The 23,298-nt window shown below is 41.0% G+C and overlaps 1 protein-coding gene across 5 annotated transcripts in view; it reads left to right on the top strand.

Moving 5' to 3' along the window:
* Window positions 1–5,172: 5,172 nt before the first annotated feature.
* Window positions 5,173–23,298, top strand: part of DLG5 (discs large MAGUK scaffold protein 5) — a 97,439-nt gene continuing 79,313 nt past the window's right edge. For 2 of the 5 annotated variants that reach the window (XM_071563445.1, XM_071563444.1), the window contains exon 1: window positions 5,173–6,155. In XM_071563445.1, coding sequence (XP_071419546.1) covers window positions 5,855–6,155 — 301 coding nt within the window. In that variant the 5' untranslated portion in view covers window positions 5,173–5,854. The remainder of the gene's footprint in view (window positions 6,156–23,298) is intronic. The other 3 variants (XM_071563441.1, XM_071563440.1, XM_071563443.1) reach the window with 2 other exon arrangements.

The following is a 23,298-nucleotide window of genomic DNA, read 5'->3' as shown; positions in this document are numbered from 1 at the left end:
CATACTGTAAATCTCTCAATATTTTTCTCTAAACACATAGTTGCTTGAATCATATGATTAAATGAGAAGCTTAGCTTTTGTTACAAAACCATTTCTAGCATACATAACTGCCAGTGAAGCTTAAAGACCTATATCTTAAGGGCTCCAAAACCTAAAAGCAAATGAAATGTCTCACGTGTATTTTAAAATAATAGAAATAACTCTTAGTCCTATAGAAAATCCTCTACTTTTGGCCACTAGAATTTTTGATTGGTTCCAGTTGATGATTTTTGAGGAGGTGATTTACCAGCAAACCTACAGCAGCAGAGCTGCTGCTCTGCCTCGGGCAGCCAAGCAAGGAGTGTCAGGTATTTTTGCACAGAATACTATTGTCCTATGCAAAGTTCTATTAAAATGAGTGTAAGAAGCCTGTTTTCAAGCCTAGATGTTTCTAAGAGTGTCCTATCAGAAAATACCAAGCTAAAACAACATGACAGTGTCAATCAGTATGTGGATGACTGATGCAGAATATAAATCTCTTCACCAAGAGGCTTTTGGAAGCACCAGTTTTGCAAGACAGAAGAACAGTCACTGGGTGCAGTCCCAGTCATTGCAGGTGCAGCATTTTATACTATCTTATTGAGATCCATCTTGAAAACAGGGAGGATTTTCTTTTTCTGTTTCTCTGCTTTCTTTTGCTCTTCTTTCTTTCTCTGCTTTCCTCTTCCCTTTTCTTGATTGTTGTGATGTTCGGAGTCTTCTTGGTTTCAGCCAACCTGTGATCTGTAGGGAAAGTAGACTTTTCAAGTGAGAACTATGTGCTGGATTACATGAATTTGAATCTCTTTCTAGTTTCTAGTATGAAGGTATGACACAACACTATATTTCAGAAAATGCATTGAGTTTGAATACACAAACATGATGATTATTGCATAACAAAAAAAGTGCATTGACAAAATTACAGGAACAAAATCTTCTTGTAAGAACATTGAATCCTGTTCTTGCTGCTCTTGATTCTGATCTTAATATTTTCAAAGCATGTTTGCTTTTATTTAAATATACTGTAGTTAAAATTGTGGAGTTTTTTGAATTTCATATACTACACAAGGTTATACAGATTTGTAACAAAAAGAGTCTTCAGGTGCAGGACTGGGGCTTGTGGAAACTTAATGCTTGTTCTGAGGATGATCAGAAAGTTCAGCAAGACAGGAACTCAAGTGCTTCGTTGCCCCCACCTTAAATCTAGAGGGAGATTTTTCACAAGCAGATATACCAAGTAGATAACAACTTGATGTTTTCAGTTTCAATCTCTGCTTTAGAAAATTGATCTCAATGTTTGATACTTTCTTAAGCCTTGCAAATTTTATCTATATTTGAAAGACTTTATTTCTGCATGGCAACACTAGTGTTTCTCCTTTTCTTTCTGAACAGAAGGTACAAAACTGAATAAAAATGAACTCAAATTTCTGCCTCCATCTCCCTGTCTTGATTCCCAAATCTTTCTCAGACTTCATAGGCATAAGAATTGCTAGCTTAATACACTTTCTCAGAAAGTCAGAGTTTTTTTCTAACGCTCAAAACATAATTGCTCAGTAGCCTAGTTTCCAAATCTAAAACTAATTTGTAAAGCTTTTCCAAGGCTTATAAAATGTACCAATCTCTTCTGTTAATTTGTCAAATGTGATTTAAATGACATTTTACACAAGTACCAATGACATCCTGTGTTGGATCTCCATACACCTTTTAAATCCTTCCTTTTATTTAGTTTAAACAAACAAACAAACAAAAAAACCTGCCTTCATTTTGATACTCTGATAAACACCTGCTTGATTCTCACATAGTGCATCCAAGTTGTAGACTTTAATTCATTACAAAGATCTGTATTTGATTAACTTAGATTTTAGTTCTGAAAATTTATTCCACAGATAAATTTATTTTTGGAATACTTGGGAGGGGAACCAAAGGGGTTTACCTATTCATTTTTTTCTGTTGGGGGTTGGGGAGGAAGGAATTAGTTAAAAATTGGTTTTGCTTCTTAGTATTGCAGTAGAGTTCTATATTCTGGAGTACTGCAGTGATATGAATTTGGGTCACTTGACAAACTTTTTGCATAATAAATCTGCACCCATTTCATAACTTGAATCTTCAAAATATGCTCAAGTCTTATGAAGAATTTCCCTGTACTTATTGAAGAAGGTCTGTCCTGAGTCAAGTAACTGAGGTAGCAGTGAGGTCCTTCTCTCATACAGGCAAGTGCCTACCACGGGACCCATGGAAGAGACGCCTGTGCAATGAGAAATTTATCTGAATTTTTCTGAGAGCAAAGACTTGCCATTTGCAAGAAAAATGGAGTGTAGGAGACTCAGACATTACAAAAAGATAGAAACTGCATTGCTAGTAAGAAAGAAACCTTGTACAACAGGGATTTACTTATTCCCTGGCACTACCTGAGCAATGGCAACAGGAGATGTGGATCTGCAAGCAAAAGGCGAGGCAGACAACGTGTAGACTGATGTTTTATATGGAAGAGAAGGCAAAAAACTAAGATGTACTTCTGACAAAGGAGGAAGTAAGTCAAGTCCAGAGTAAACACTTGCCAAAGCATATCTCCCTCTAGATTTTGAAATGGGACCCAAGATAGCTGAGCCATCCCCTGCCTGAATGAAGCCATTCCCATGTTGCTGCAACCCCTGGTGAAAGGCACCTCTCAGAGTGCCAAATCAGGCAGAGAACAGTAAAGAAAATTGTCTTTATTATTTCAAGTAGCAGGGCTGCTGTATCGATATAAAATCTGTCTCTTAACATAATGTCTCGTAATGGAAGTTGATGGTTTGTTTCCGTTCCTTTACAGGAAAATGTATAGGCACACACACAATAAAACATCACATATAAAGGACTGCTGAGATCAGAAACCCTTAAAAAGTATGACATAATTGAATAATTTGTGCAATCTTTGTTCAGTGTTCTTGTGCATTTGCCTTTCAAAAGCTTTCCCTTGCATGGGGACTTGCCCTTCATCCTATGGCAGGCTTGCAGGTGCCCTACCCTGGTGCTGGCCAAGAGCAGTCTGCTTTGGCTGCACACTGGGTGACATGAGGTAGGGTTCACTTCTCAGCCATAGTTTTGACTCTGTTCTGTTTCAAGTTTGTTTTGCTGAGGTGAAGCCAACAAGTAATAAATAATAGTGTTAACCAGTACTTCGGAAACATGTGACCACTTTACTGACTAAACTTTGCCCAACTTAACAGAGTAGGTAGATTTTCTGATAAATTTAAAGCCTAGAAAGAATAGTTTGTAGGAATTTGCAATGTTAATCATTTGACAGCTGTCCTAGTTCAGCAGGTGGGACCAGTTTATCACTGTGTGGGTGTGACCAAAGCTATGTATTCTATACCCTCTATTCATTTTCCATGAATTGTTAAAAATGGACCATTTGCTGCAGCTGCCCAGGGCACACCTGACCCCTCAGCATGTGAGCTGGGTGTGACAGACACCTGTGAGATAAGAGCTGTGATAACTCCCTTCCAACAAGTCGTTAGCACCTCCACACCCAGCCTGAGGTGCCATGTCTGCTAATGGGCCATCAATGATTCCAAGACAGCCCCTGACTCACAGAGATGACTCATTGTGTAACTCCCCACCCTGAGGGAGGTACTGGGCAGTCCCACCTGGAGGTGAGGGGGTATAACCTTGGGAGTTTTGGGACTTGGAAAACCACTTGCTGGATCCAGTGGAGGACCAGAACCTCGAGAAGAGGAGACCACCACTTTCAACCAGACTGCAACCATCAGCTGCAACAACAGGTTTTTCCCTTCCTTTTACTTTGGACTTGGGGGAACCACGTGGGGTTCAGCACAGGGGGTAACAAACCCTATGTGTTTGTGCCCCAGAGTGCTGGGTCATACTTTTGGGTTTTGTGCGTTAAAACCAATTTCTCTTTGTGCCATTGCATTTATTGTAATTTTGTTATTAAATTGTAACTCTGACTTATCTCTTTTGTGTTGGGTTCATTTTTCCTGCTGGTTTACCTTTAAACCAGCACAGCAGCAAACCTAATCTCTGTATTTTGTGTAGCAAAGAAAGTTGTTGAGAAACATGGATGCAAAATTAGAAGAAATGAGTCTGTAAGAGAATTAAATAACAATGAATGGACCAAATATGGAAAAACTTGTTTCAAAATCACACCATACTTTCCAGTATTCTTGTAAATAATGACTTTAAAGGTTGAGAGAAAGCCCTAAGTCCCCTTATTCTCTGCCTTTCCTGGTAGTAGTACAATGCATAGCACAATTATGCACATATCTCAAGGCTGTTCTCACACATGAGAGAAATCATTATCTGTTGAACTACAAAAGTGACTGCAAACTTAGTTCAGCATGTCAATTGTCCTAATGGGTGTGTTAACAGAAAATTTTAGGGAACAATGGCTTCCCCTTGAACTCTCTGAGTCCAACTCTCAGGACACTAAAGAAAGGCAATGGTTGTTTGGGCAGGAGGCTGTCAGATAATTTTGGTTCCTACCTGATGTAATGGGGTTAACACCACTATCAGTAATGCTCCGTCAGTGTCGTCGAAAGGAAGGAAAAGTGAATTTAAAATGATAACTGCTTGTGGTCATTCTGCAGTCTGCTTCCCTAGCTGTTTACAAATTAAGATAACATTTGGTGTAAGTGATTTTGGCAGCCTGTTTACTTCCAGACAGTAAAGTTGTTATTCTCCAATTTCTTTGCTAAACCATTGTGTCTTCCTGCTACTGATCAGAACGAACGGTTTGTACACTTTGTAAACTACCTGGTCTCTGGTTATGCACGAGACGCTGATGAAGCAACATTTACAGGGGAGATGAGCCAAGAGATATTGCTAATGTTTAGGTCTCTTGTTTGAAAACTTTCAATGTTGTAAATTCTAATGGACAAAGCCGCAAGCGGTCTGCTATTATTTTGATGTTTAGCTTTTCCCGGTTTAGAGCGAAATAAACCTCGGCGTCTGGAGCTGCCGCCCGGCGCTCCCCGCGGCCCCGCCGGCAGCTCAGCGGGCGGCGCCTCCCGCCCCCGGGCGAGCGCACGGCCCGGCCTTTGTCTGCTCGCCGAGGATCCGGGGCTGCGCTCCCCGTCCTGCCCCGGCGGGAGGAGCGGCACAACCTCCTGCAGGCCGCGCTGCGGGTCCTTTCCCCGGCCCGCCCCGCGGGGCGCCGCTGACTGACGGCCGGGGCTGGGGGCGGGCGGCGGCGCGGCCAGGCCGGGCCGGGGGAGCGACGGGCGATGCGCTGCTGCAGCCGCAGCCCCAGCCCCAGCCCCGTGTCGGCACAGGCGGCAGCTTTGTGCAGCCAATATGGCTGCGTGCGCCCGCCGATGAAAGGAGGCGCCTGGAGCTGAGCCCTTCTCCCCGCACCCCCTCCCGGCCGTGCGGCTGCGGCGGAGAGAAGTTGTCTGGGCTGCCCCGCGGGGGTGCGGGGCGCCGGGAGGCGGTGGCGCTTCCCGCAGCTCCTGCTCCCGGCGGTTCCCTCCCGGGGGCAGGGGAGAGGAGGAGGAGGAGAAGTTGTTTCGCCGCCCGGGGGGGCGGAAAGGAGGCGAACGGGGCGCCAGCCGGAGAAGGAAGAAGAGCAGCAGCCCCTTACGGCGGCTCACCCCCCGCCTACTGAAGAGGAGGAGGAAGAGGCGAAGGCGAAGCCGCCCTCGGCCCAGGTCCTGCCCCAGCTCCGCGCCTCCTCCCCGGACGGAGTTTCGCCGGGGGCCGGTGCGGGGGCGCCGGAGGAGGCGGCCGGCGGCGCCCGCCCCGCCTCGGCCTGCGCCTCCCCGGGGGCGGCGGTGGCGAAGCGGCGGGGCCGGGGGGCGGGCGAAGTTTGGCCGGCGGCGGCGGCGGCCCTGGCGCGGCCATGGAGCCGAAGCACAAGGAGCTGCTCGTCCAGTGCCGGCAGAGCCTGGCGCAGGCCATGACCGAGGTGGACAAGGTGGTTGAGCTGCTGGAGGCCGCCGGCGCTCTCGGCCCCCGCGACCTGCGCGACCTGGAGGCGGCGGGCGGCGGGAAGGCCGAGCTGCTCATCGCCCTGCTGCTGGCCAAGGAGCGGGACCACTTCCAGGACCTGCGGGTGGCCCTGGAGAAGACGCAGCCCCACCTGCTCTCCATCCTCTACCTGAACGGCGTGGCCGGGGCACCGGCTGCGGCCGAGACGGCCGGTGAGTGGGGGTCGGGGGCGGGAGGAGCAGGACGGGGACTGCGGCGCTGCCCCCGCCCACCCCCGCCGGGCCAGCGCGGGCCCCTCGGACCCCCGCCCGGAGGTGGGAGGGGGGCGGGCGGGGGTTCTCTTTTTCCGGTAGGAGTAAAAACTCTCCCGTGTTTGCACTTCGGTTCCCGATGCTTGTTTTGTGCTCCCGACCCTTTGCTCTGCCTTCTGGCGGGCGCGCTGGGGCTGGTCCCCGAGAGGTGCCACCCCAGCCTGGTTCGTGTAGCTGCTCCCGTCCCCCGAAGCCAACTGGGGGCTCGAGAAAACCGTACCCGAAGGAGCTTTTCTTCCTTGAGCTCCTTGTGTCCGCCGGTGGTGCCGCACAGACGCTTCTTGACTGGGCAAAACTGAAACTCTTCCCTGCTGCCCGAGTGCCGGAGCAGGCTGGCTGGCAGCGCTCCAGCAGATGTGCGTTCGAGTAGATATTGTAACTACTTTTCTCCGGATGGGCATGTATTTGTTTGAGGCTGTATTGTTGTAACTCTTCTCGGTGGTTAGAGCAGGAAAACCGTTGATTTAACTGCAAATCCACACGAGAAGGATTTGTGTGTAAACCACCTCCTTAAGTAAGTTGGGCTTTGATCCGCAAGTCTTCCCCTATTCTCCCCCCTCCAAAACAAGTCACAGCCTACATTATCTGCTTTAAGAACATAATAATAGATAATACGTAAGGCTTTGCAAGTGCAGCTGTGTTTGTAAATGAGAAATTGAAGTAAGTAGTAATTCTGAGTGTTGTGTATGTCTTCTCATCCACTGTGACCAAATTGACTAATTAAAAAACGTGAAGTCTCTTTTTGGTGTTACTGGATGTGGGACTTACAGGGACACTACCTGTTTACGTAAGGAACTGCATTGGGAGGGCTTCCCGACTCTTAAAACTATACAATTTCTTTAGGAAAATAAGGCCCTTTAAGAGAAATAGTACTTGTATGTGCAGTTGCACTGTGTACTTCTGCCCTTGTTTGAAAATTACGCTGTGGATGTTAGGAATTTGGTAATCACAAATGTGTGAGGGTCTTATGTTTTGTTTTATATCAGTGTAGTATCGTAATGAATATATGGCAGGACCCCACAAGACAGGGAAAAATGGACTGAACAATAGAGCTCAGCACTTCTAACATTATGTGTTCTGACATCAATGGGAGATGAGGGCACTCGCTGCCTTTCAGAATGGGACCCAGGATGGTTTTGTATGATTAGAGGAACGCTCGTTCTTGTCTTGTTGAGAAGATGCATTAATGGTACGGGGCTGCTAACATTCCCCAGTCTTAAAAACAAAGTTGTAAAACACGTATGGCAGGAAAAAACAAAGTAGACTTTGGATGTAGTAATGCTCTTCATTTTTAAAATGCAAGTTGAAATTGCAAAATGTCTCGCAACACTGAGTTCTCGAGTGAAAAGTAGTTTGATTAGCAAAGTGAATTATATCCTCTTTAACTGAATGTGTTCAGGAGGCTAATTTGAGTTAAATTAACATCTGCGTGGGGAAGGATGTTCTTCTGATGTGATGGGTTTTAAAATGTTATTGCTTTCATTTATCAGTGATAATAAAGAGCTAACTCAGAGAGTTATAGATTTATTTTCCTTGTGATAAACATGTTTAAAAATTAGTTCACAGGAGATCACTAACAGTGAGCTTTAAGAATAAATCATAGAACGATAAAGGGCCTGAGCCTTCCAACCCTATTGTAAATATTCCAGCGTTACTCTCCTGAGGAGGTTCTTATGGTAATTAGTCATGAGACTGCTTGTGTGCCCACTGAATGCCTCTGATAATTCCTGGCCTATGTGTGAGTTTGTCTTGGATGTGTTATGCAAAGAGTTAATGTTTAAGGCTAACTGTGGTAGAAAGGTTCTTGTTTGAACCTATATTGTGATGTAGTTCAGTTTTATTCTAGTATCTCACCGCAGGATGTCTGACCACCCATCCTCTCTTGTCCTGCCATTTGGGAATTTTAGTTCTTTTCACTGGGGATATTGTAGATGAATCTGCTCAAGTCACTTTGATTTTTGGGTGTAGTGGTAAAATGCAAACATGGTAGGACTGAACTGTTGGGTTCTGTATTTAAAATACTGAAGTGAAACAGTAAAAGGCCTCTATTCTAACAGGTAAAAAATATATATCTTTGATTGAAGCTATACAGCTGAATTAGTTTTTTAAAATTACTGTTAGCATATGTAAAAATGACAGTTTACAATGGTACACTTAATTTTAGAATTGTTTAAAAGAGAAGGCTAATACAATGTACCTCCCTTGAATGTTTGCTGGAGATGAAAATTATTTGTAATCAATAACTTCTTGTAGTGCTGTTTGTTAATTTCTTTTTTTCCAATGTGCTGCTGTTGTGAGGAAAGTGACAAGGTAATTGACAACATGTTTTTGTTCAAAGTTGAGGAATTTGGCATATAGTCTGTTCCCTACAGTAGGATGTTTCTCCATCCATTTTAATGTGTGTAATAACATGTACCATTACTTTGTGTTTTGTTCCTTCTCCTTTTAAATATTGCCTCCTTTTGTACTTTAAAGGCGATGTGTGAACTCAGATGGAAACTCAGGTTGTTATTTATACCAGCAGTTCTTGTGACTGGCTGGACAATGTAGAGCTGACACTTTTATAAGTATTTATCTGTGCCACATGGAGGGAAGTAAACAACTGGTCTGACTGCTCAAAGGAAGTAACTGGGGTCCTGGTAGCTGTAAAAGACTTTCACTCTTTACACAGAGCTTTTTTTTCTTTATAGAGTTTCAACCAGTTCAGTCCCAATTTAAATATATTTGTCTTCTATAGTGGCTTCTAATTATTGATTTTTAACCTAAAACTGTATAGTAGTTATTTGCTTCAAAAAACAGGTATTTTCAAGTTCTTTTGGTTTCTAATTTGAGAGTAGTATGCCTAGCAGTGTTAGTAAACAGAGTGCAAAATCTAACAGAAAACTACCTTCTGTCAAAGCAGAAGCTAAAGTAAGTGGGATTTGCTCTGTTGTTTCACTTAGTTGTGTTTAGAGACTTGAGTTCTTTATTGAGTAAAACTTTTCATTACTACATTGCTCTTCTTTGTTAACACTTGTGCGAAATTGTTGCTGTCCGTGTGAGAGTGACTGCTTGGCTGCTTTAAAATCTCCTAGTATTTGGCACAGGACTAATTTTTTAAGTACTGTGCTAAGTGCTTTTGTTTATTTATTTGGGGGTGAACTGATGGGTTACCATGAAATAGTTGATTTGGCCAATGACCTCCATCATGCATGTGAGAAATCCTTTATCCTGATAGAATAACCTATCCTTTCTAGTGTGAAAATAAACTACTTCTGAGCACAGTTGTCTCATAGATATCTTGCTAAGCAGATACTTCACTCTCATTATTGATATAATGTGAATTTTGTGTCATGAAAATTGTCCAGGACAAAAATACAATGGAAGATACTTCATTATGGAAAGTACTATTATGATGTATTTTCTTTAAATGTAGTTATAAGGCCAGAACAGAAATCTAAGGAAGGTATGTAGTTTTCAGACTGCTTTACATAATGCATAGCTTTATACTTGCATTTTTGTGATACTAAAAAGGTGGGGAAAAGGCAGGTTTGGTTGTTAAGCTTGGAATTTGTTTTTTTGAGATGAACTTGTGGGGCTAAAAAGGTTCTCCTAGTGCTTTATCCTCAAACGGAGTAAACTGCTGAACTTAAAAAGCTTCATTACTGTTTTCACAGTTATTAAAATTTTATGTTCACCGTTTCCTTTTATTAGCAGTTGGTCTTCTGCTTTTCTGTATCCCTACAGCTGTAGTCAGTCAGTGTGTCTCTGTAAACTTAACCATAACGTGCTGGCTTTTTTACTGTAAGAATTTAGCACCATTTTGGATTTGTAAAGCAGAGTGTATTAGGTTTTAGAGATGCTTTATTTAACAATTTCAAGATGGGAATTTAAGTTTTAAAACTCAAAATTGATTGCATATTTAAACCTATCTTTAAAGGGGCAGGAAGGGAGGAAGGAAAGAAAGAAAATGGTTGTAGATTGACTTTTGAAGTTTTTCTTCTGTTATTTATTAAGACTTTCTCTAACAGTGTTTGGTCAGACATCAAGTGTTAATTTCCAGTCCAAAAAGTACATGTGGGCATATATGAGTAAGAAAAAGAGTTCTAACTTCTTCCTATTTTTAGAGAGATTATTTCAACTTGCTCCCTCTGGTTGGTATATAAAAAAAGTGGAGCGAATTGTTTCAGACAGTGTGGGATTTGAAGTCACAAAGTTTACTTTTAAAAATTGCAAAAGACAGAAAAGGCGAGCTCTGTAAGTATGATTTTAGGAGATGGAGAGCTGGGTCCCACTCCTCTGGCAGCACCAAGGAGACCCAAAAGAAATGCAGTAATTCCAGGGATGTTCCTGAAGAGCTGGGAGCATGTCTACATGGAGCTGGTCCTGGGACCTCTGCATTGTGCCCCCTCTTCCCTGTCCCTCAGAAAGTGTAGACTGATCCCCACAAAACATTGGCTGGTGACTGGTGAGAGGAGCTTGTGAGCAGGAATGGGAATTTGTGGTGGTGAGGAGCTGAGAGACTGTCTGGAGGTGGGGTGTGGTCTCCTGTAGGACCAAGTGAGAAGGAAGCTGGGCTCAGGAGTCTGTGGGGTGAGGTGAGGGGAGAAGACACTGGAAATGCTCGGGGATGAGAATTAGTGCTGTAAGCGTGCGTCCCCTGGGAAAGGAGAGAGGGGAGAATGAGCAGAAATTGTACAAGCAACCTACTGACTCAAGGATTGAACTGACAATTTTGCAATTAACTACAATTTACACTCCCTTCCGTTGCTGAAAATTGAAGAGTGGGAGAAGTAGATCAGTATGTCTGGGTTTTTCCAGACCTGTTATTAGTTCCCAGGGTAGCTTCACAAGTCTTGTTAAAGGATTTCTTAAGTTGTACGGGTGAAAAAGCAGGTAGCATTCAGAAGTCACATTAGGAGAAGTACAGGTCTTCAGCAGCACTGTAATTAAACTCGATAAAATGCCCAGTGGTAGTTTTGCAGTACCTGTGTCTTCTGATGATCTCAGATTTTTGGTATCTCTTGGAATTGTCAGGCTAAAAAAATGCAAGAAGATTCTGGCAAGTGTCCAGATGGATATTCTGAATGAAATGTCTAATAGTAGTAAGTGAATTGAAGTAGGCTCTCAATTCCAAAGAAGGAAATGCATGTTCTAGTACTTCATGAATCCCAAGGGTGGTAGTTCTCAATTACATTTTTGCTGTGCTCAGGGAGGAGGTGGGAAGAAAACTGGCCTCAGTAAACTCCAGGGGACATAGTTTTCACCAGAGTAAAATGAATAATAACCATTTTTTGAGCTGTTAGTACATACACCTGTCAAGTTGCATTGTACACACTCAGGACTTGGTATCTTAGAAAATTAGATATGATCAGTAAGACAAGCCAACAACTTTCTCTAACTTGCTCCTTATTTATTTGTTAAAACTTAAAGATTGTCTGATACTTAGGTTTCAGATAGTTTGTTCTAATTACCTTTCTCAGTCTCACTGTTGTTTTGCACCTGTGACTAGCCTTTGTTCCTCTGAGTTTTTTGGACCCCTTGTCTTGATGGTGAAGACCTCAGCCACCACATGGGGAGTGACTTTGGGTTTTCCAGTTTCCTTAGCAGCCTGCAATTTGAGCTGAGTTTTCTTTTTTCCTCTTTGCTACTTGCTTTTGCCACTTTATGTTTTGCTTTGTAGCTTTCCTTTCTCCTGTTAACTCTTATTTCAGTTATTATTTTCTAGCACTGAAATTCCTTGTTCAAAACCCCAGTCATTAGAAAGATATCAAGTAAGTCTTGATATATTGATTGTAATGATTTCTTAGACTGTACAATCTCAAGGCCAGAGGTTTCAATTTTCAGAGCTGTTCAGTCCAGGGCTGGTTTTGGTTGGGATTAAACCACACTAAGTCCCCAGCACATTCTGGGTGTTAGTGTGAAGCAATTAGTTCCTCTTGGTTTTATTTCATATAAAGAATTGTAAAATACTGTACATATAATAATGCTAAAACATTCCTTGATGTAAACTGTTGATAGTATTGATGGAGATAGAAAAAACATGTTAGTGCATGTAACTTAGTACAAAAAGAGCTATAGTAGTGAAGTTGACATATCTAGGCCTCCAAATTATATTGAGTAGTTGGTGCTGAAACATTATTTGTGACCTTCAAGATGCAAGTCATTGACTGGTTTTTTGTGAACAGTGGTTATTTAGTACTGAATCATTCTGATGTAGGAGCTGGAAAGGTCACAGTGACTGAGCTTTGGCTTGAAGCTGATCAGTGCTTTTGTAATGAAAGCATACCTGGATTCTGTCCCCTAAAGAGACCAGTGTTGTTAGTGCATCCGAAATACCCAGTGCACAATGTTTGATGTATAATAGGTATATTCGTACACTTGTCAGAGGTTGTGATGCACTGGTGGGTGTGTTGATGATGATGGGGTAATAGCAGCATCCCTGGCTGCTGTAGCTGACAAATGAGGTTAAGGTTGGAACTTCTCTTGTCAGCTGTTGCGCAAAAGAGTCTGATGACTACAGGGCACCCTTTATGGGCTTCAGAAGGTGGTGACAGCAGATGCGGGACCTACAATTGGTGGCTGTTGAAGCACTTGGTCACTTGGGGTGAACACTGAAGGATCTTTTTCTTCACAGTATATTATTACTGGGCAATACAGAATAACCTGCTGCAACTGAAAGGCCCTTCTTACCCAAACTGGTGTCCGAGGAGGTTAAGAGGAACCTTATTTTGTATATGTACCACCACCACCTTCCTCACAGCTTCCAAACCCTCTAATTTCACAGTTTGTGGGTTGAACTTCTCAGCACTTTGCTTGTTCACAGCATTAATAAGATTGGGGTTTTTTGAGAGCTGGTCTTTGTATTTTAGAAAATCATATTTTTTTTTCTAGTTGACTGATGAAAGAATTGTGTTTAAAAGAGGCCATATTGCCCTGATTAAGATTTCCAGACATGTAACTGACCTGTAGCTGGAGAAAGCAAGCAAGCAAGAATGTAAAACCGTTGTTTCAGCTGGAGAGTTGGAGGGGTTGGGTAAAGAGGGTTGTTTATTGTCAGACTTTTTTATAGCTGACAATTTACTATGTATTTGAATGATAAATCAAAAAACTCTTCTTCCATACCTCCAAACCCTCAAAGCCAGTGTTCTTTTCACTTACTTCTAAATTAGTTTTCCTAAAACTCCAGTTGAGAGCATTCGCACTTAGAACTATTAATCCTAGTGACAACTTTCTTGCCTCTTGTGCCTCATCTGCCTTCGCTTTGGCTTTTTATTCTACCTGCACATAATTGCTGATTCATGAATGTGCTTATTATTCGTGCACTTACCTTCCGGCATGTGAGTAATCCTCATTTGTATGCGTCAGGTTAGGCATGTGCACATGTTGGCAGAATCCAGGCCTTGCATACTAAGGTCTTTGGATTAGACTATATCTTCAGTAAAGTATTGCTTGTGCCTCAGAAAGTGAGGCTGATGGCTGTTTCCTTCTCAGTAGTGCTCAAAATGGAGTTTGTGTGAGAAAAGATAGCAGTGGTGTAGAAAGAGAGGTATTTTCCTTAAGGATGGATGTAAAACGTAGTTGGAATTCGGCACTCTCTTGATGTGAGCTTCTTTTGATACTGGTACACCAAAATCCCTTCCGAAGTATGTTCTTTTTTTTTCTGAGACAGACCAGCCAAAAGGTCTGTTGATTTTCTTTAAAATGGTTTTCTTTAAAAGCATCAGAACTTCTGGATTGGGGAAATAAAGCTGGTGTAGAAAATACTCCTATCAAAATTGCAAAGCACAGCTGTCAATATTGTTACATAAATGTTCATGTTTTGTTTTAATAAGCATAAAACTATCTTCTTTATTGTTTCTGTTTCTTGTTTGTTTTTGGCGTTCTTGTAGGTAGCGTTCTCCTGTTTCATGCTTTTGTGGAAAAATCACTCTAGGGAGAGTTTTGAAACTTGGGTAACCACGTGATCTTGCTCTTTTTGGAGCACTTACATAATATGAGGTTGCCTTTCGCAATTATGATCTTCTTGCATAAAGAAGGGCTGATTGAGTTGTTGGGAGTTCTTCAGCTAGAAGTTGACAGAAGATTGACAGTTTTATTTAATTACTTCTTTCAGGAAATCTTACGCAGTTCTAAAATTCTCTTAAGCACATCCTGCATGATCTTGTGAACATTTGCAGTGATTTTTAAGAAGGTCTATTTTGCATTTTAGATCGTTATGATGTGGTTTTTAGGTGGCATGCAAGAGTATGTGTTTAATGGTGGCGAAATCAGATTATCTAAAGTTTTCATGTGAGGCTATATACATCACCACGGTGAAAATAGTCAGTTACTAACTTCACATCTCAATCTTTTAAAGTAGTCATGAATGTCCAGTCTGGTTTTTCCTTTCTGAGAGAGAGCGAGGTTATTTGAGAGTTCACGCATCCTTTAATTGAAGATAGGCTGTATTGTATTTTCAATAGATTTGCTTTTCCGGTTTGTTAAAGGCCATTTGACTTAAGTAGGTGTGGCTAAAAATAATATAAAAAGCCTAGGTCTGAAAGAAAAACAAAACAAACAAAAACTAATGAAAAGAACCCCAACAAACAAAAAAGCCTTAAACAACAGCAGGCTTTTCCTTGCCATTGATCAACTGGTTACTGCTGTTTGTTGCTCCATCATGTACTTCTGGAGTAGGGATGGACTCTGAATGAATGCTGTGGGGGTACCTAATTTTAGTAATAATAAACTCACAAAATGCAACACTAAACTCCCTCAAGATCACAAAAGAGAAGTTCTCAAGAGGACATTCACTTTCAATTTTATTATTTTCACCTTCGAGTGTTTTATTTTTTCCCTCATTTTATTAGAAAGGAGTAGTAAAAAATTGGAACTTTGTTGTTCAGCCCCTTTTCCTCTTTCTATGGCGGTGGACCTTGGGATGCTCAGACTGTGTATTTTTTTGGTCTCTGTGTAGATACGTTGCCACAGCTTTCCTTTGCTGATTGACAGTGCACAAGCAGGACCTGCTTTTTTCACTGAAGAAATTAAATGTTTGAGACTTCTAGTTGCCATTAGGAAAGAACACTTTCTGTAAGATGCATTGACTACTACTTTAGGTTCAGGGTCTGATTAGTTTGCCCTTTTGGGTTAAGCCCCCTTCCCTCTCTGTAGGGTAACAAAAGGCCTACTTAGGTATAGACTGAGATATGAACTTTGAGATATATAGTGAGCTATTTTTCTAAATCACTGGCCTTGAAAATGTGTAGGCTAGCACTTTAAGGTGTACTACATTAGCTCATGTTTCAAATATATTCATTTGTTACACTGGTTCATGAACCTTTCCTGGTTTTCTGGCATCTTTGCAGTAGCCGGGAATATTTCATGTTGCTGCAAGTGTCAGAGCAGTGTTTTGGCTGTTCCTTGGTAACACTGAGACGTAGTTTCAGATACTGAGGATTGGAGATACTTTGCTTCAAGATTTTAGGACTTGGTTAGGATATCAGGAGTAGTGGTATTAGTATAAAAATCGGTAAAAGCAGGCAAGAAATATTTGGCTGTAAAGGCTGTGGCAACCCTCTTCTGTACGACATTGCTTGGCTGAAACCTGTGTGTAATGTGTGCTGGACTGGAAGAAAACACAATGTGTAAATGCTGAGCTGTTTTTCCATCTCTCGCTGAGTTGATCTTCAGTGATACGCTGTGCATACATGACTTGCATAAAACATTTGCCAGGGAGTATCCCACTGTATTGTCTAGAATGTCAAATCTCCATTTAATTTTAGAGCCAATTATAGCAAATTCCTTAAGTGCTGCAAAGTGCCAGGTTGCTTGTATGGTTTTGGTACTGTACTTGTAGTGTTTTGGGGGGCCCTGATTTCCTTCCTGCTAGTGATAACCAGAAAGTAAAGGCAGACTGGTGAAACTGGAAGGATTGCAGCATAGCTGTTGTCTGGCTGCAGTGATGAGCAGTTTGCTGCGTGTTCCGTGCCACTCTGTACCCTCCTGCAAGGAACGTCAGGGCACTACACGTTTCTGAGCATCTCTGGAAGGTTCTTTTTCTTCTTCTTCTGCAAGTCTGCATTGGAACAATACAGTGTTGAGTTTATTAGTTTTGCCCTGAATCTGTTTGGCTTTCTCACGGGCGTGAGCCAGATTGTATCTGAGGGTTGCAGTAGCTGTTGTACGGAATCCACATAGAAAGTCCTGTGAATTCATCTATCAAATGGGTTTTATGTGTACATTTGTGCCTGGAAATTTTAATAGATGCTTCTTTTGTAATGAGAAATGAGGGTGGTTTTTTTGGGGGGGAGAGAATCTTTATCTTGAAAGTAGATGAGACTTTTAAAGACTAGCTTTCTCTTATCAAAATACTTTGACTTTTTCCTACAGTGCAAGCAAAAAATAAAGGCTTTGCTGAAGTGTGGTTGCACACATTTGTTGCCGTGCAAGACACAAACCCACAGTAATCACCAGAACCATTTTAGAGCATACTGTAGTGAAATATTAGCTTGTGGAAGATAATAAATGTTAGGGAATAATTCCCTTGTCTTACGACATTGAGAGGAGGTGACTTTGGCTTATTGGTGCTGTAGTATTTCTAACCTTTGGGATTAGATCATGAGACTATGGCCTTTGATTTAATTTTAACATGTATCTAATGTGGGTAGTATCTGCATTTTGTGATCTGTTTCAGAAACTCATCAAATGTACACTTAATTTTCTTAATAATTTCAACAAAATATTGTTAGCTTATGAAGTAGAGTCTTATTTGGCTGGCAAATCTCTGTTGTCTGTTTTCTGCTGTCCTCATGTATTTTTTCAGTTTACGTGTGGTGTATTGTGAAAACAGGCTTCTTGGCTTTCCCCACTGAGCAGTCAGAGTCTTTTTATGATGGTAGTGATAGGACACCTGTTATCTGTATGTTATCTATATGCTTTGTAGAAGATAAACATATAAGAAAGAGTTTAGTAGGACAAATAATTCTGCATTCCCTTAAGACATATCCTTATATTAAGGACAACTTGTTTGGTGAGACTCAAAAAGAAGTTGTCATTTAAAATGCCTCATGTTCATGTTATGAATTTGTTTTGGTTAAAAAAGTTGTTCTGAGCATTTATAAATAAAGATAATAAATGGTGCGATATGCTGGGAAGTGGAAATGATTTGTCTGTGTCTGTTGATTGGATTGCAGGGTACACCAGTGGCTAGACATTTCCCAGAAGGATTTTTGGAAGTCCTTGAAAAACTAAAATTTTTCTTGAGTTCTCTTGTTATGCTGGACAGAAGGAAACTATGGAAGTTCGTTTTTCTGTTCCAACAGGTTTTTTTTGTGGTTTGTGGGTGTTTTAGTAAGTACATGTTAAATATGTATATCTGCAGCCTTCTGAACATAAAAATGGGGTTTGCCAAAATGCTTATTCCTATCACAGGTCTTACTGCACTTAGATTTTTTTTTTTCTTCTTCTTTTTAAAACTCACTTCAAAGCTGATGCTTTGTGGTATTTTTTTTGTTTTAATTTTATATCAGCCTGGAGAAATTTACAGAATTCTTCCTAAACAGGAATTACCCAAAGACTAATTTTCATTAAGAATGAATTAATTATCATAATGAAAATTGTGAAATACATATATATTTTCCCTTTATATATTTTTTCAGACTAAGAATAGGGTTTGGAAAAGTAACTTTGAGTCTTAGAAAGTTTCATTCTGTTGTATCAATCAGCTTTCATGCATATCTACAAATTTATCTGGAACTAGCATCATGGGGGAAAAGCTGTTATTCTGAGTCTCCTAAATAGCTCTGTGTTCATTAGTAGCTTCATTATGAGTGAACCTGCTAATGCTTAAGCTAAAAATAATCATTTCACGTTGATATAGCAAACAATTTCAGTTTCAAATAATGCTCCTTAAAAATGACACTTTAGAGAGAAGTTTTCTTTGCCAGCTGCCTTCTGATGATGTTCTTTCAGCTATTTTGCAGATGTCTGAGCTGAACATCCAGCGTTACTGGTGTAAGTTGCTCTGCCTTAGTTTCCTATTGCAAAAATAAGGAATAAACACCACGGAGGTAACTATAAGAATGTTGTTAATGGAATGATCACCTCCGAAGGACCCAGGTATTGTTGGAAAGCAATGTGTGTTCAGAGCAGGATGTGAATAATGTAGTGTTAATGAATTATGAGCAGCTCATTGCAAGGACTGCTTTCATTATCAAAATCAGGTGGAGTTCTGTAAGGGGGGGGGGGACCCCCCATGTATCATGGGCAATTATATGTGCTTACTTAAGCCCTGAGCTTGTTGGCAGAGCCAGGTGACCTTTCGTGGGCTCAGGCTGGCAATGGGATTTAACACTGTTTTCAACTTGCCTTGCAAATCTGGTGTTCCGTGAGCTTTGGGTCAGAGGAGAGCCTGCCAGCCAGCCTGGGCTTGGGGTCTCTGCTTTGTAGCATGGGTGGAGTCATGATGAGCTTTTAGAGATTTGGAGCTGAGAGGTGGAGAGAGTGGCTGAGAGGTGACAGCAAACTCGGTGAACTTTCTCTGTTGTGAGCGTTTCCTGGTTGATTTGATACAAAGTTAAGTGAGATTATGCTCACTAATGGTTAGAACCAGCCCAAAGAATTTCCTGAAACGTATAGTAAGTGTTAAAAAAGGCTTTTTATTTACCAGTACTGTTACTGTTGTTGCTGCTCTACTGAAGTACATCTGCTTTTGGCATATCAGTTTGAACACAAAGGTTAAAGGGCAGGATGTTTGTTATCCAGGGTTTGGGCATGGCCAATAGCCAGTGATTCGTAATTGAAAATGTGTACGAATACTTTTAACTCTTGTATATTCTTAAATTTGTCAGTTCATGACCCTGAAGCTAAGAATTTTCCTGTGAATGTTTTACTAGGCTTGACTTACATTACATCTGTCTATTTAGTGATTGTGTTTTCGACTCCTGTGTAAAACTAATGAAGAAAAGCTGTTTGTAGTGCATGGGAGATGTAGCCTGGGTGGGATAACAGTGATAAAATGGTTAATGCACATTTACTGTTAATCTTTACTGCTCCTCTCAGATAAGCGAATGGTTCATGTATAATGGTGGAATGTGAATTGACTGCATTATATGAAGACAGAATATTCTTTTTTTGCTGTGCTCTTTTTGCTTTTAGGGAAACATCATAACATTTCAAATGTGTGATTTTAGTGCTGTTTTCAGACACTAAGGAGAAAGTGTTCATAGGTTTGCAGTTAGTGGAAAATGTCAAACTACATATCTTATGACTTGCTCTTGGATATTCCTCTTCAATGCTGTTGCTGTAAGAAATTACAGAAATATAGTTGAGTTTTAGTTGCTACACTAGGTTTAGACATAGGATTTCAAAATCTGCCCCCTGAGTCTTTCATATCAGAAGTTGATTCTTAGATGGAACAAGGTATTTTTGTGTCTTTTCTCAAAATTGGTAAAAATGGCCAATTTCCATGAATGCATGGATTTTAGTGACAGTAATGAGTTGAAGACTTGTGGAGATGGTTTCTGTCATTTGAAGGAAACTAATCTCTGTGTGCAGACACTATGGCAGAGCAAATCATGTATTGCAGAAACATAAATATTTTGCCGAGTTACAACTTTTTTGTTTTATTAGAATATATGTTCAAAATTATGGTTTTTTCAACATCAATTTCACTTTACAGGTTCAGAATGATGGTAAAATGGAGTTTTACAGTTGAAGAGATTTGAAACAGGGAAGGGAATAATTTGTCTTGAAGGACAGAAATGAAGCTGGGAATGCAATACCAACTCCAGCATGTTACACAGTGCAGCCTGCAGAAATAGAAGCGCAGTTGTAATTTTCTTCAAAATTAGTGCCTTAAAATATTTGATGCAAACTCACGCTAATATTAAAGTGCGTGACTGTATCACAGTAAGCTGTGTCTTCCTGGTATATTTTGACATAAATAACCTGCCACCCTGTACAAAGAAGAAATACAGGAAAGCCTCTCCCAGTGGCTTAGTGCTGAGGGACTTTGTAATTACATCTGCCTATCTCCGTCTGTACCCTGCTTGGCTAGAGGCTGGATTTAAGATAATTGTGTGACAGAGGATCCTGGCTTACAGCTATATCTTAATTAGAATTCACAATCCACTCTACATAAAAATATCTGAAAACTGTTTTAGAAAAGATCACTGATTATAGGGAAAATGAAAAGATTTTGATCTTTCTCTTTTCATCATTTGGGAATAACTTAAGTATATATAAATATAGTCTCATGCCATCTGGTTTATTTCTCTCTTCATCTTACTCTTGACCTCTGTCATCTTGCTTACTGCTCTTTGGCTTTTTAATTAGAAGGAAAAAACAAGTAGTAATGACTTTTCTGTGATCACATAACATTTCGAAAGATATTGAATGCTGTGAAAAATAGTGCTATTCTATGTTTTGAGGTTTACTGCTGTTGAAGATAGCTGTGATATGGATATACCAAGTCCTTTGTGTTGAGTGTGAAATATTCTACTTAGTGTAATTGATCACATTTTATTCTGGGAAATATAATGTTCTTGAACTACAATACTAAGATTGAACTGTTATAGTAAGGTTGTTGCATTTCACTCTTATGTTCTGCTGGTGTCCTGACTGAAGTGAATCTGTTTCTAAAACTTGTGGTTTCGAAGTATTGAATTAAATATGCAGGAGTTAAAATTTGCGATATTCTGGGAACTCTCAAGATACATTTTGGTGAAAACTGAGAGAGAAATTCTATCTGCTGTAATGATTTATATTAGAGGAGAAAAACAAGGAAAATACACACACTTTATTTGGGTTACTTTAATGTAAAGTGCTACAATGTAACTTTAGAACTGTTTCGATGTATTTTTTGTTTATTTGTTTGCTTGGTTTTTTCTAACTCTGTAAAAACAGTAGTTTGGTCTCAAGAGATTCTTCTTCAGGTGAAGTGTGTTTCAGTAAGAGAACCTCTTAGGTCTTAAAAAAATACAAAGGGGAAATAAAGACATCATTCAAAAGGTTCAGTTCAGTTTAACAAGGTACATATTCTCCTCTTAAGCAAGAGATCACTCCCTCTCTTGGGTTATATAAAGATATTGCTGCTTAAATGAGTTAAGATGATTAAGTATGACCCTAATGTTTTTATACCAGTGCCTGAGTTCCTGATACAATAGTTTGCAAACAAAATTTGCTTTCTCATGGTGTGAGTTGCATTCCAGTTTGACAGCATTTGGAATTTAAATGCTCTGGGTTGGTGCTTCCTTGCTCCTGTTGAAGATCCTGCAGGGGAATCATCTTGCATGTGGAAGAAGATGGTGGACTGAAGAAAAAGTATGAAGATATTTTTTGAAACTTGGGGGGTATGTGTTATTTGGAACTTCTGTTAAGCACCTGAATTAGAGAATCATAGCTTTTAAAGTTTCTTAAAAAAAACTTCATAGGGAAATGAAGTTGTTTTTTATCCAAGACATAATACATTTTGAAAGTACAAAAATATGCAGATTTGTAAGCTGATTGTGTAAACAACTCTGCTTTTCTATTTTTTTTAAACGCTATTTGTAACACCAACCTCTTGTGCATTTTGCCATTTGGTAGCAATGTACACAAGGTCTGTGTTTTGCCACACAAGGAAAATAAAGCCAAGTAATTCTGATGTGAAGGGCAGAGTGTTGTACAGCTGGCCAGAGGTGGTCACTGTGAGCCCCCAGGTCCAGGACTGCATGAAGATCTGCCACAAGGCTGTGACTGTTCAGAGTAGCTGACTCAAGATGATCTCTGATTAGCAAGTGATCTTTAGCCTTACTGCTGAAGCCATGGTAAGAGTGAAGAAGAAAGAAATCTGGTCTGATTTTTTTACTACTGAATCATCTAAGAACTTTTATCTTTATGTAATTTAAAGACTGGTATGGTGCACATACAGACTGGGGAATGAGATGCTGGAAAGCAGTGCTATAGAAAGGGACCTGGAGCTCCCGGTTGGTGGCAAGATAAATGAGACAGCAGTGCCCTGGCAGCTAGGAGGGACAACAGTGCTGGGGCTTGTCCCCCTCTGCTCTGCACTGGGGCAGCCTCATCTGGAATATTGTGAGCAGTTTTGGGCCCCACACCGTAAGAAAGACATTGAGCTCTTATAGAGTGTCCAAATGAGGGCAACCAGGGTGGTGAAGGGCCTTGAGAGGAAGCCGTGTGAGGAGCTGCTGAGGGAACTTGCTCTGTTCAGCCTGGAGAAGAGGAAACTGAGGGGAGACCTCATTGCAGTTACAGCTTCCTTGTGAGGAGAAGAGGAGGGGCAGGCACTGATCTCTGGGGGGACCAGTGACAGGACTTGAGGGAATGGCCTGAAGTTGTATCAGGGGAGGTTTAGGTTGGATATTAGAAAAAGGTTTTTCACCCAGAGAGTGTTTGGACACTGGAACAGGCTCCTCAGGGAAGTGATCACAACACCAAGGCTGCCAGAGGTAAAGAAGTTTTTGGATGATACTCTGAGCTATGTGGTGTGACTCTTGGGGATGGTCCTGTGCAGGGCTAAGGTTTGGACTTAATGATCCTTGTGGGTCTCTTCCAACTCAGCATGTTCTGTGATTCTGTATGGGGGTGCTGTGATCTTGGCCCTGTTTTTTCTTGTTTCAGGTCCATCTTTAATAGTTTGGCATGCATGTTTGGAACTGGTGGTTAAAAGAGGAAAGTTTTGTGCTGAGCAGCATTACTAAGAGGGGGAATAGTCCTTCTGGGACAGTACCATGGGTTTGAGCTGATGAGGAGGGCACTGCTGTGTGGTGGTATAGATGGTGTTGATGTTGGTGGTGTCTTCAACAGAGAAGAAAGCATGTCTTCACTTTATGTCACATGCACAGAACTCACAAACTTTACTTTGTGCTAATGATACTTTCTAAAAGGAGCGTTGTGCCTTATTGCTGCAGCTTAAGTGTCTTTGGCAATAGAGTGTGATTCTTGTCCTTGCTAATTGCTCCACAGCTCTTCACCCTCTTCCTCATCAGTGTCTCAGTTAATTTCGTTACCTGGTTATTTAGAACAAGAACCACAGTATCTATCCTTCACAAAATAAAATTGTTTTATGTATGTTCAAGAT

Source organism: Pithys albifrons, chromosome 9, assembly GCF_047495875.1.
Source record: "Pithys albifrons albifrons isolate INPA30051 chromosome 9, PitAlb_v1, whole genome shotgun sequence".
Lineage (NCBI taxonomy): Eukaryota > Metazoa > Chordata > Aves > Passeriformes > Thamnophilidae > Pithys > Pithys albifrons.
The sequence above is the reverse complement of the archived record's forward strand: the minus strand, read 5'-3'. Positions and strand labels throughout refer to the sequence as shown.